The sequence below is a fragment of the Lytechinus pictus genome, chromosome 7 (genome assembly GCF_037042905.1).
Source record: "Lytechinus pictus isolate F3 Inbred chromosome 7, Lp3.0, whole genome shotgun sequence".
Lineage (NCBI taxonomy): Eukaryota > Metazoa > Echinodermata > Echinoidea > Temnopleuroida > Toxopneustidae > Lytechinus > Lytechinus pictus.
In genome coordinates this window covers 25,105,001-25,118,266 of record NC_087251.1, presented here as the reverse complement: position 1 = coordinate 25,118,266, position 13,266 = coordinate 25,105,001, and the positions used below count along the sequence as shown (strand labels likewise).

The 13,266-nt window shown below is 38.9% G+C and overlaps 1 protein-coding gene across 6 annotated transcripts in view; it reads left to right on the top strand.

The window, feature by feature from the left end:
* Window positions 1-13,266, top strand: part of LOC129264688 (uncharacterized) — a 39,298-nt gene that overhangs the window by 17,280 nt on the left and 8,752 nt on the right. For all 6 annotated transcript variants that reach the window (XM_054902604.2, XM_054902603.2, XM_064102316.1 and 3 more), the window contains exons 7-14: window positions 1,391-1,489; window positions 8,695-8,829; window positions 9,435-9,651; window positions 10,072-10,417; window positions 10,561-11,027; window positions 11,292-11,533; window positions 11,952-12,098; window positions 12,427-12,588. In XM_054902604.2, the coding sequence (XP_054758579.2) occupies window positions 1,391-1,489; window positions 8,695-8,829; window positions 9,435-9,651; window positions 10,072-10,417; window positions 10,561-11,027; window positions 11,292-11,533; window positions 11,952-12,098; window positions 12,427-12,588 (1,815 nt within the window). The remainder of the gene's footprint in view (window positions 1-1,390; window positions 1,490-8,694; window positions 8,830-9,434; window positions 9,652-10,071; window positions 10,418-10,560; window positions 11,028-11,291; window positions 11,534-11,951; window positions 12,099-12,426; window positions 12,589-13,266) is intronic.

Below are 13,266 nucleotides of genomic sequence, written 5' to 3'. Positions count from 1 at the left end.
GGAACTACCATGGTGTATGAATCATTATGGACGGGAAGCTATTGTGTTATCATTAATTTACCTGAGCGTTTTTTTGAAGAGGTGAAAGGTTGTCACCTTCAAAGATAGAACTAAAAAAAACGAATAAGGAAGGAAGCAAGACAGGTATGGAGTGAGCAGGAGATAGAGAAAGAGAGAGGATGATGAATATAGAGAGAGGGGGGTAGAGAGGTATAAAGGTGGATGGGAGAGGGTAGCCTGACAGGCGTGGAAGAAAGAGAGGGTTAGAAGAGAGGAAAGAAAGAAAGAATGAGAAATAGCGATGCAAAGAATATGTAAGGGTCGAAGAACCTTATACATTAAAAAAATGAAATACAGAGAGACTGTCATGAACAAAAGAGAAAAGGCTGAGTGTGAGGTACAGAGGACGAGACATGAAACAGTGAATTTAAAGATGAAGTACACATTTATTTACCGAAAATTTTCAAATTAGAATTCAGTGTTATGACAAACTTTGATACACTCGATACAAAAATAATATGTGTCACGAAAAAACTTATTTTGTGTTAGTTTTGGTTTTTCACCTAGACTTGAAGGAATATTCCTCAGCTTGTAGGTAAGCAACGGCGGGACCGATGGCTTTCATTCCAGTTACACCCTAATGACGATTAATAATCATTGCCTCAATTACAGCATCTTTGTAAGGGTGCATCGCTGCTATACTATGGTTTTGAAGTAGATAGTCATTCTAGATATCATTATTTTCCACTGTGCCATTGTGCCATTTCAGGCATTAGATCAAGGACCACCCCGTGGCCCTGGGAACGGGGGATACTTGGGGTGCTGAAGCACCCCCAAGATTTTCCGTCATGTCCGCTGGGGGTGCTGCGTGTATTGTTCTCCATAGGCAGCACCCCCAGGTATTCTGGAAGATATGTAAAAGTGTGTGGGGGGGAATGTAACCAAAATAACATTCGTTTTGTAGTGAAATCTTTCTTTTTTTTGCTTTTCAAATTTCTTGGGATCAATTGGGTCCCCATTTGGGAGTGAACCCCCCCCCTCTTTTTTGGCTTTTCAAATTTACATCAGCAGCCCCAGTAAAAAAAAAATCGTTCCCATACCCCCACCCCATCCATTCAAGCCCCCCGTCAGTAGTCATTATTCCTCCATGAATTGCCCTTTCTCTATAGCTATGGATTTGAGATCATAAATAAAAGATAAATTACACGATATGGATCAGTGTAAATTTACAAAGAATTGAAGTCAAATAATGTGCAACTGTATTCGAACCTAATACATACAGACCAAGACAGTGTCATTACTGCCTCGTTTTTACCCCGTAATTTTTTGTCCCCCTCCCCTTCTCCTCCTCCCCCTCTCTCTCTCATTCTCTCTCTCTCTCTCTCTCTAGGATATGATAGAGTGGTACCAAGCTATTTGCATTGTCAAGTTCTGGGTTGCCAGGTTCAACACCACAATGGAGTCTAGACAACCTATCGATGAACAGCAGGTAAATATAACCTAATATAAACACGAAACGAACCCGATTTGGTCGAAACGAGAGCTCTGCAAACAAGGAAAAAGGGAAAGATTGTGCTAAAATATTTTATGGACCAACATTCAAATAAAACGCTTGGTGTTTAAGTGAAAAACCTATAATTCTTTTTCTTTGGCTTGTTATTATTCATTGTGTGTCTATAATTTTGGGTTTGGAAACCGAGTAGCTTCTTTGCGCTCCTTCACCCTTTCCAAATTAATGAAATCTTAATTTTGTCGAATACCATCTAAAATTTGTTCATCACGAGTTATTATTCTAGTGCAATTATTTACTTCTTCTTCTTCTTCTTTGCCTTCGCTTCTACGCTTGTTGTTGCTTTTTTTTTCTCCCCTATGTCCACGTAGTGACACGTAGATGTGTATTTCAGACACCGAATACAGCAATATTATTTTCCACCGTTTGACTATTCTCACAATGGAAATCATGAGTTAAGAGAATAAAAAGATCTAAAACCACGCGTTTTGAGCATGCTGCGAACAAAAAAGTGCAATCAATGTCGGCGATGTAGCGTTGATTGCATGGATAAAAACCAAAGGTTTGCATCGATTTGCGGTTTTTATCAGTAACAAAACAAACAAAAATTACATTCTCTATGAATTGAATGAACCTAAAATTAAAAAAAATGAAGAAAACAAATGAAATAATTCTTTTACATTGAATGATAATGTATTTTCTACCACAACCAGTAGAATATAATTATGTAAAGAGTGCAACTAAAGGATAACTGCACCATAGAATTAATGACCCATTCCCGTCGTTTCATATCAAACAAAGATTACCGAAAGATTTGAATAGGTTATAATTAGGTGGAAACTGAGCGCAAAGGGATGTTTCATAAATCAAGAAATGATAAGAATAACAACACTTCTCTTGAAAAGATGAAAATATCATCGAGAGGTCGATAAGCTAGTAGTGACCATGCGGATTCAGCTTTTACTTGAAATGGGAGATAAGATGAATAATACCAGGCCTACATTAATTCATTGACACCAAAGCGACTACAGACTGCCCATCTTTTAACCTACGCCAGACTTACAAGGGACCAGGGACAACCTATCGAGGTCTAGTCGATTTGACATATTCCGAACCTAGAAATGTTCTTTCCAATGAAGTTTTTTTCTTGATTCCTGTTCCTATGGGGTCCTAGAACAAATTCAGCTTGGTTGCCCAAAGTTGCCGGTTGGGCAATTTTGCTAATTTGCATAAATCCAAAATGGCCGCCACATGCCATCTTAAAAACCTAACTTTTGATCCCCTTGCCCTAAAATGATGAGGAATGTCTCCTTTTATGGGTTTAGGGGTGTGTAGAATCCATTTCTCTAATCATTTTTGCAATATAAGGTCATCTTCAGGTCAAATCCAAAATGGCCGCCAGATATGCCATCTTGAAAAATTGAATTTGAACCCCTTGCCCCAGAATGATGAGTAATACCTTTGTTTAGGGCTTTAGGGGTGTGTGAAATCTCTTTCTGTTATCTAATTTGCAATATAAGGTTATCTTTAGGTCAAATACAAGATGGCCGCCAGATGACGCCATCTTGAAATATTAACTTTTGAACCCTTTGCTCCAGAATCATGAATAATAACTATATTCGTGAGTCATTTGGTATGTTGATTCAATTTCTGATGAAATTTTGCAACAAAGAATAATCTTCAGATCAAATCCAAGATGGCCGCCAAGCGCCATCTTGAAAAATTACTTTCCGAGGCTTGTAGTGTAAGAACTTATGTAAGGGGATTTCAGTAAGAATACTATTCCTTTTTTATTAATTCTCAATTTTTAGTTCAAGGGGAAGCAGATCTGAGATGTTGTCAGACGTTCGACATTTACTGCTCACCTAAAAGAGAATCTTCTCTATGTTTCGGCTATGATCAATTTTGTATTTGTATTTTTTTTAATGTCCATCCATACTTTTGTACTGAAGAGGCTTTAAAGTCTTATTTGAATTTGAAAGTGTTTTCTCCATATTTTCCCTAAATCAAAGTGTCCAATGATAGGTAGGCATCAGTTCGTCTCAAAAGACGATGGTGTAGCGCGCTAGGTATTACATTTTCGAGAGTGGTTGTAGAGCTCCGCTCTAGAGTGGCAGTCTCTAAAGCAAATTTTGTACAGATGAGGGAGCATGGCGCTGAGACAGGTTCAGATAGAGATGCTGCCCTAGCCTTCCTATTTGGTCTTTGGCCTGCCAATGTAGAATTCCGATTATTTTCTGACGTCTTGACCCCTGTACTTAGTAGCTCTCCATAGATGGCGACTATCATCTACATCTTCACAGGTGTTAGTGTTTATGCCGGCAAGTTTTATGTCACGTTTGCAGGTGTGTTTGTAACGGAGGTGATCTATCAGGGGACCAGTCACACAGCTCATCTTACATTGGCGAATCCCTTCAAGGATTTACCAAAGTTTCATCCGGCGAACATGAGTCATAAGCTGGGGATGCCAGCATGTTCGTACGCTGAAGGGCCTTATATTCCGGGCTTGTATTTTTCACTCTGTCCTGCCATTTAATGTGTAGGATACGTCCGAGGCAGCTGGCATGGAAGGTGTTTTGTCGCTTTTCTTGATCGGCGTACGTTTTCCAGGACTTATTTCCGTTCAGGGGCTTGGCCATGGTTGTGACAGAGTTTCCTATCCTGGTGCTTATCTCATTGTCCAGTGAAAGGGAACTAGAGACAGATAGTCAATGCAAGGTTGGTAAGGAGTCCACCACAACCAAACGAGTGTGTGGTGTTGATAGAGATATCTGGAGGACAGTCAGTGTCTTGAGTCGATCAGGATTTCTGTCTTACAGGCTGATGGGTCATTCAAACTCCTTCCATCATGTAGGGGCCTACATGCAAAAAACAGGCGGCTGTATGACTAGGTCTTGTAGGCCTACTCCAGCTTCTTTATGAAAGGCAGGGGCGACATCTCACGAATGAGAACCGTCCTGACCATTGTTTTGGCACGTAGCCGGTCGATGTTGAAGAGTTTCCCATCTGCTCTGGTACGGATAGGTAGATGCATTCTGTGCATTCGCCAAGTGCATACTGGGGAAGCATGGAGAAGAAGATCCTGAGTGTCAGGGCCAGGCGCAGCCTAATTGATTCACGCCACTGCTCACAGGAACTGAGGGAAGCTACAAGATGTTCCAGTATTGTAGCAAACTGTTGACATGGAATGATATGACCATGGATCAGTCTTGGGGAGCCTGTCTTCTACAGGAGGCTAAAAAGTACACTCGTGCAACCAAGTCAAAGGCTTTTGTCAGGACGAAAAGTCCAATGGTAATTATAAAGGAAGGTAATAAGTTAACAGATTTTCTGAAAAATACTGAGAAATCACTATTTAGTTAAAAATAATACTTTGAAGTCCTTTCACAAGAAAAATATGGCTGGACATAAAAAAATAACTATGAGAACTCCCGAAATAGGTCATAGCCCAAACCTTGAATGGTTTCATTCCAAGGTGAGCGGTAAATTACAAAATATATCAACCATCTTACCATATCAGACCTTACTTTATTGACCACTGAAAATGGAGAAATTAAAAGAAATGAATCATTCTTACTGAAATACCCTTACATGAGCTCCTACACATAATAGTAATCTCTTTAGGACAGCATGTCCGATTTTGGGGAGAGTACTTCTTCAAGGTTCAATAGTCTCGGGGGATAGTTTTTTTTTCATATGGCGTTTACCGGCCATCTTTTTTTTTCTTCATCTGAATGATCCTATATTGCAAAATTATTAACAGATATGGAATCAACATATCAAATAACTCACGAAAAGAGGTATTATTCATGATTCTTGAACAAAGGGTTCAGAAGTAATTTTTTTTCAAAATGGTATCACCTGGCGGCCATCTTGGATTTGACCTGAAGATGACATTATATTGCAAAATAGATAGCAGAAAGAGATTCTACACACCCCAAAACCCTTAAACAGAGGTATTACTCGTCATTATGGGGCAAGGGGATCAAAAGTCAATTTTTCAAGATGGCATCTGGCGGCCATCTTTGATTTGACCTGAAGATGACCTTATATTGCAAAAATGATTATAGAAATGGATTCTACACACTCCTAAACCCCTAAAAAGAGTCATTACTCATCATTTTGGGGCAAGGGGTTCAAAAGTTAAGTTTTTAAGATGGCATCTGGCGGCCATTTTGGATTTATGCAAATTAGCAAAATTGCCCAAACGGCAACTTTGGGCAACCAAGCTGAATTTGTTCTAGGACCCCATAGGAACACGAATCAAGAAAAAAACTTCATCGGAAAGAACTTTTCTAGGTTGGTGTATTGAGCCTATGGGACTGTCAAATCGACCATGGGCGGAAATCCCAGGGGGGACAGGGGGGACGTGTCCCCCCTACTCAAAATAGTAGGGGGGACACAATATCAAATGTCCCCCCTACTATTTTTGGTCTTTTATGATGGTAAGAAATACAGCATTCTAAATCGAAATAAAACATGTATTTGGGGACGAGTTGGGACGAGATGACCTTACTTTTGGGATGATAACCTTTTTTTTTTGCTTGTCAAATTTTCCCGCCCCTTGTCCCCTTAGGCGGACCAGGGGGCGAGGGGCCCGCCCCCCCTCTTCTTGGCGGAGCAAAAAAAAGAAAAAGGGAAAGAAGAAAGGAATAAAGGAGGGAAAAGAGAGGAGAAAAAGAAGAGAAGGACGACGAATGCATAAAATAAGATGAGGGGAAGACTTGGAAAATAAAAAGAATCTTTCGTGCCACTATATAAAATTTTCGCTCGCGCTTCGCGCTCGCATTGCCTGTTAGTTGATTTACATATCTTGTTCAATATGGAGCTCGAATGTCAAGTTTGGAAGTCAATATACAAAACATATTTCACCTCGGAAATCGAACTTTCATTATTTTGTGTGATTTACAAATTGATTTTTTTAAAGTGCTCTGTAAAAATGTCAGTTTTATGGTCTGAATATTAACATTTGCTGCTTGCGCTGCGCGCTCGCAAATTTTGATTTATCAGGTACCTATTATTTTCGTATATTTCATAAAGTTTTCAAAATAGCCCTTTGCAGGTCTGATTGTTAAGACGTATCAGCTAGCGCGCTGCACGCTCGCATTTTGATTGGCGACTTATATAATTATGTTTCAATATTGATTATACAATAAACTACTTAAAATCCCCTTTTCATGACAGTTTATTAAAAAATTTAGCTCGCGATTTGCGCTCGCATTAATGGTTGAAAATATATTAACTGATGCATCTTAATCATAATTACAAAAGTGAAATGTTCAGTTTTTATGCCATAATATCATCAGATTTTGCGCCCTCATTAGGCATTAATAAATATGATATTAATTTAATAATCAAATTGTCCCTTTTGTTTCATCTCGCTTAGCAAGAGGAATAGGAAGATAGTCATCATTTTCATATGATGACATGTCGTATGGATGTCCCGGTCCTATGTCAAAACTCAGAGTAATAATAATAAAAATATCAACACTTTTTTAAGTGCAATCCATATCCACCTTACAATTTTTTTACAAAGTGCTTGAAATATAAAGCTGAAATTTACTTTTTCAGATCAGAATATCAAAGTTTCCTGATTTTCATGATTAAAGATGTATTTAGAATGCCTATGTTTATTCAGATACTCAACTTGTTCTCTATTTAAATCATTATCCAGTTTCAGATCACAATATCAAAAATTTTCGGCTCGCGCTTTGTGTTCGCATTATTAATGTAGGAAGACCCCATATTACTCATCCTTTTCATGATTTACAAAACATGAACAGAGTGGCCCATTTTTAGGTCTAAATCTCGATTTTTTTTTCTGCTTGCGCTTCGCGCTCGCATCAATTATTAAATTATATAGCTATCCTGTTCACGATTACAAAAACTGATTAAAATTTTCCATTCTTATTTTAGAAAGTTCAAAAAAATTTCAGCTCGCGCTTCGCGCTCTCATTTTTTTATTGTTGAAATATGTAACGCCTTCATGGCTAAGTGCAAGCAGTCCTTAACATTTCCCTTTTCAACAGGTACCAGTTGAAAACGTATATAAAAATTTTCTGCTCGCGTATTGAGCTCGCATTATTAATTCTCATCCTTTTCATGATTTACAAAACATGAATAGAGTGTCTCGTTCAGTAAATATTATAGGACTAAATCTCGAAATTTTCCGCTCGCGCTTCGCGCTCGCATCAATTGTTTACTTGTATACCTATTCTGCTTTAGTTACAAAAAGTGCTTAGAATTTCCATTCTTTAGGTCAAAATGTAAAAAAAAAATTAGCTCGCACTTCGTGCTCGCATTATTTGATTGTTAAATGCTACTTTAACAGGTATCTTTTCCATCAGTTCATTTCTGCTCGCGCTTTGCGTTCGTAGTAATTATTAAGTTGCATACACATCTTTTTAGAATAACAAACATTGCCCAGAATGTTCAAATTTTATGAAAAAATACATAACATTTCCAAAAAATTAGCTCGCGCTTCGCGCTCGCATCATATAAATAAGGATTATGATATTATATATCAATTTATGAGAATAAATTAAGCTAAGAAGTGACTAATGAGGACTACCCCTTCAAAGAAACAAACAAAAATCATCTTCGAGCTGCCGATCGGGGAAAATATGGCTGAAACAAATTTCCGCCCCCCCCCCCCTATTGGCGAAGGCTTGATCCGCACCTGTGTCCCCCCTACCTTCTGGGAGAGATTTCCGCCCCTGAAATCGACTAGTCGTGTGGTCCAGTGGTTAGAGCATTGGACTCATAATCGCAAGGTTGTGAGTTCGAAAACCAACTCTGCCATTGTCTCCACTTTGATAAAAAGGCCCAAGAGTGATATCTGTCGTCTATTACGTCAGCCACTATGACTGATTAACCTAGACGTAAAATGTTTCCAAGGTAATTGGTTATATACCAGCTTGGCGTTTACCCGCAAAAAAAATGCTGTCCTGCCGAGTTCCTACGGGAGTTACCACAAACAGAAAAAAAAAACAGAAACCAGACGGACATAAGACAACATACCAACATCATGCAGACAAGACAAAACAGACACAAGTCTGACAACAGAATTTTACAAAGCCGTTTCAGACTGACATCGCTAGGACAAATGCACATTATGAACATTACCCGTAAAAGTAGAGACGTTGGTTCTGAAGCAAACAATTTTATTTTGAAACTCTGCACAGATTCTCCAAAATCTGAACCATGAAATTCTCTTGGAAGGCTCTTTACAGAAGACTGATAGTTCTGCTAGGCGGGCTTTCAGGAGAAGATGGTGTATCCTTTACGGTAAAAGCTTAATGTACTTCAACAATGAGCTGGTAAGTATATTGTGCCACGTTTAGTTAGTAGCAACAATCGCTGAATATTAATCCCTCTTGGGGTTTGTCTTCTATTTGAATGAGGAAGAAATGGGTTCCAAAAATTGTTTGGTCTCGACTATAATTCTAGATTCCTATTAATTTCTATTTGAAAAAATTAGGCATTTTCGCACAGACTTGAACAGTTCTATTTTCATCCAAGTGTGAAAAAATACGTCTGTCTTGTCTGAACGAAAGAATAATGTCTAACTATTTGGGATGAATCACTAACATTCATAATGTTCATACATAATTAATTGTTAATTTTTATCAATGTATTCGATGCTCACATTTTACTCACGAGTTCGATTATTTCATGAATATCAAGAATTTGTATAATGTTTATTTCACCCTTTTATCCCGTTCTAAGGCTGCATGTAAACGTAAAATATAAAAAAAGAATGAAATATACATTTGAATTATTAACCGAACTATGTTTTTAAACTTACTTGAAAGATGAAATAAAGAATATATTGTTATTTTGGCGCGTTTATATAATTCTTAAAACAAAGATCATCTTATACCACAATACTTCAAATAAAATTTATCATGGATTCTTTTGACAGGACGCTAACCCAATCAAGGTAGTGAGACTAGGTTCCCACACTGACGGTTTTTCATTGATAATGACCGGTGATCATCATCCTCAATGGCCCAAGGGTGGCTTTCATTTTCTTCTGAAGACCCCTGGAAGGGTGTTCACTTTCAGCGCAGATACCGAATCAGAGAGACAAGCCTGGTATCGAGCCCTCTTTAGGGCGTGTAATCCAAACAAGTGTCAAGGTATGTACGCGATTTTATACGCAAGTGGAATTGATTACTAGTATCGTGCTTCATGTTTCTTAACTACATCCAATAACTTCCACATTTATTTTACTTTAACAGCCTAAAGGTCCTTCATCATTCTTTTACCCCCCCCCCCCATGTACTCAAGATGATCTTTTAACTTCCAAAGTGCTTTTGGCCCGTCAGAAGTTAACTTAAACAGTTATGCTCCAGTACACTGAACGAACCTCAAGAAGGTGGACTATTTAGCTCTCCCAATCACATAGAAGTAGAACCTCTAACATAGTCTGTGTTAAAGTACTGAAACTCTATACATGTAAATTTAAGAAAATGTTTCTACATTACATTGTTATGTCCTGTGGTGTATTTGTTCCAATGTCAAATGGATTTCGACTTGATCCTCATTTTGTTCTATAGCTCGGCCGCAACCACCGCCTCGGCCTTCTAGTAGAAACCCTTTACCATGTCCTCCAACCAAGGTACAATTGAACTCGAGATCAACGAAGGACTCCTTGCCCGACGTCCCCAAGGTTGATGTACAAAAACCCGAAGTTCCGCAGCCCCAAGTTCCGAAGCCCGAAGTCAAGCGTCGGGTTACCTCGCAAGTTTCGGTTCCATTACTTGATCCACCGATACCAAGCCCACGTTCCCATTCACCTGCTAGGAGAATAAGCTCCGATGTCTCTGACAGAGACTCACAAGGATATCTCCAACCCATCTTCAGACCGAGTTCTGACGACGTTCCACCACCAGTCATGCCAAGGTGAGATGTACTAAAGTTAATCCAACCCCGTTCAGTTTCTGGCAATAATCTAATGTCTTGTAAACTGTTGCTTTCTCCTAATTAGCTTTAAAGGTAGTATTATTGGACAAAAATGTTTCTTTTTTCCTTCTGTATCTGTCTAGGCCAGCGGAGACACTTCCTGGCTACGTCCCAAGTATCGACCGACAAAATAGCGATGTACAAAGCGACGACGATGACTTCCCTGATGCATCGAGCGAGAGTGAGAACGAGGAAGTTGCGTACATTGAAATGGACGTCGTACCGATCATTTGCACAAAGGTGGACGGTCATGGGACATGCGTGAAGGCATTTGGTTTCTGTCTTAGGATTCCACACGGAGCCATAGACACTCCAAAAGAGAATAAATGTTTTATTTCTGTGACACCACATCAGCGGGAATGCCCAGTGTTCAACGGTAACGACCTACCTGGCATCAATGCTTACAGCGCCCACGTCGTCGAATGTCGGAGTTTCAACTACCACAGACCGCTTCTGAAACCTTTGCAGTTAGAGATACCTCACTGTGCTAACATCGGTGACCTGAACGAATGCAGAGTTACTCTGTGGCATAAAACACTTCAGAGTGACGGTGAGACGATGTTCTTAATTTTTTTCCCATTTATTTTATTTGAAATAATAGATGCTGTAAACGAAACATATATTGGAAACCCCATGCCTACCTGTATAAACGAGGAGGGATACTTGAAGATTACGTCAAGATACACTTGTTTTCTCTGGCACTGTATAAGTATTTCTGAGTCATATCAATTAGGACAATAACAATACATCTGGCAATCACCAAATATTTATCCACGTATTTGATCCTTCTTTTTTTCACCATTCTATCCACAAGAAACCCTTGATTGTTGGCGACAGGTACCCGAGACGAATGCGGCCATCATATGCCGTGTAAAGCAACGATGTCTTCAACTCACCACTCTCCATCTAGGAAGCTATACATTCCTTTTAGATGGTCCGGGAATACTGGGAAAGGCGATGCAGATGGCTATCTTCACCCGAGCCAGTGCACATACCGAGGTCGTTACAGCGCATATCTATCTCTTCAATAATATCAGCAGCGACTCTGTATGGACGGTAAATTAAAAAAAAATACAATCATTCCTTTGAATTCTCCACACATTTAGAGAATTTTGCTGGACTAATTTGGTCATCATTGAGTTCGGCATCACAGTCGTAAACAGTGGGGAGGGGGAATTTTAAAAAAACCTACTTTTTATTGTAAATTTTCACAAAATTTCATCCAAACTGTCAACATCCTTCAATTTTGATTTAGAAGATGCCAAAACGCCATCGAAATTTCGCGTACAAAAATATTTGGGAAATATTAACGTAACAGGAATGTAATATATTATATCACACGATTTTAAACACGAATTTTGATATATATATGTGTCATATATATATATAGCATTCATAAGTCTCTAAGTCTTACAGAAAATATCGTCGTCGCATAAAAGACATCCTTTCTTATTTTCTTTCCTGAATTGAACAGAACATTGAAGAGAAAGAGTTCAATGCCGGCGCCGTTTTGAGCGACGTCAGTACATCATTTTCAATCCAGAGAGATGGGAGTGATCTGTCGTTGACCTTACATGACATTGATGGTCTCCAACTAGATAATGGTCAACTAAATGTGCTGGTGAGTGAATTATCGACCAAAGGTCTTTTAGTTTAAATTTGACATAGACAGGCGTAACTTCATATTTACTTTAGATATAGTCATCATTAAGCTATAATATGTATCTTCTATAGCACCTTCAAACTAATTTGTTACGAGAAACAATCCAATGGTACACTGAAAGAAACTATAGGTCAGGCAAGTCAGGATCCCGTTTAAGAGGAAAATGCTTGTAATATAATATAATACATGATAAATATAATCACAAATAGTTGATATTTGCTATTTTGTTTACTGTATGTGTGAATGAATTTGGATGAAACAAACTTCCAAATCGAATTCCTTACAGACGGTCCCACAGAAGAAGCTCTGGCAGTCTCCATTCACCATGTTGGTCGTGAAGTTTATCAACACAGCTCACCAAGGAAAAGCTAATATCACTCTCAAACAGACAGATTCCACCGGGGGAGACAGCTGGCAGGAAAACGCAGTATTCAGTTTCTTAGCTGATGTAAGTATCGGGTTCCCCCCCCCCCCGGATCGGGTTGCGCAACGACGCTATATGCATGCCCCGAAAATTATTGCATCGGTGATTATCTGTTGTTTCTGAAATTATGACAATTACATTGGTTTTCGAAACATGTCCTCTGGCGACAGTGACTTATGAGAGATGAAGTCGCCGGGGTCAGAGTTGCCAAGCCTTGGTTTGATGTCAGAAAATAACTGTCCTGATTCGAGTAACCAGTTGCCAAAGCAGCATCAAGTTTGCTTGGAGTATTCAAGTTATATACCATTACGGTGCAGATATTGTCAGTCTGTTGCCTACTAGAACTGGCTAATCTTATGCAAATCTTATGGAAATTTCAGAATTCAGTTGTCAACGTGTTAAGAAACATCGCATTATGAACATTTCATCCCCCATTCGTTGCATGCAAAACGAATTAGGAATGTCTCGCAGTGATGGGCCAAAGTAAGCATTTAATCCTATCCCATCTTCTCTCGTCTTTCCTTTTCTAATTTCTAACATCATCAACATAACAGGATTGACTGTTGATATGATTTATTTCCTTTTTTTTGCAATGCGATATTCATTGAATCAAATCTGCATGTTATGTCTCATATTTTCAGAAACTTTGAAGCATGCACACAACTGCATGTACCGTGTACCATGCTCATTGTCTATTTCTTT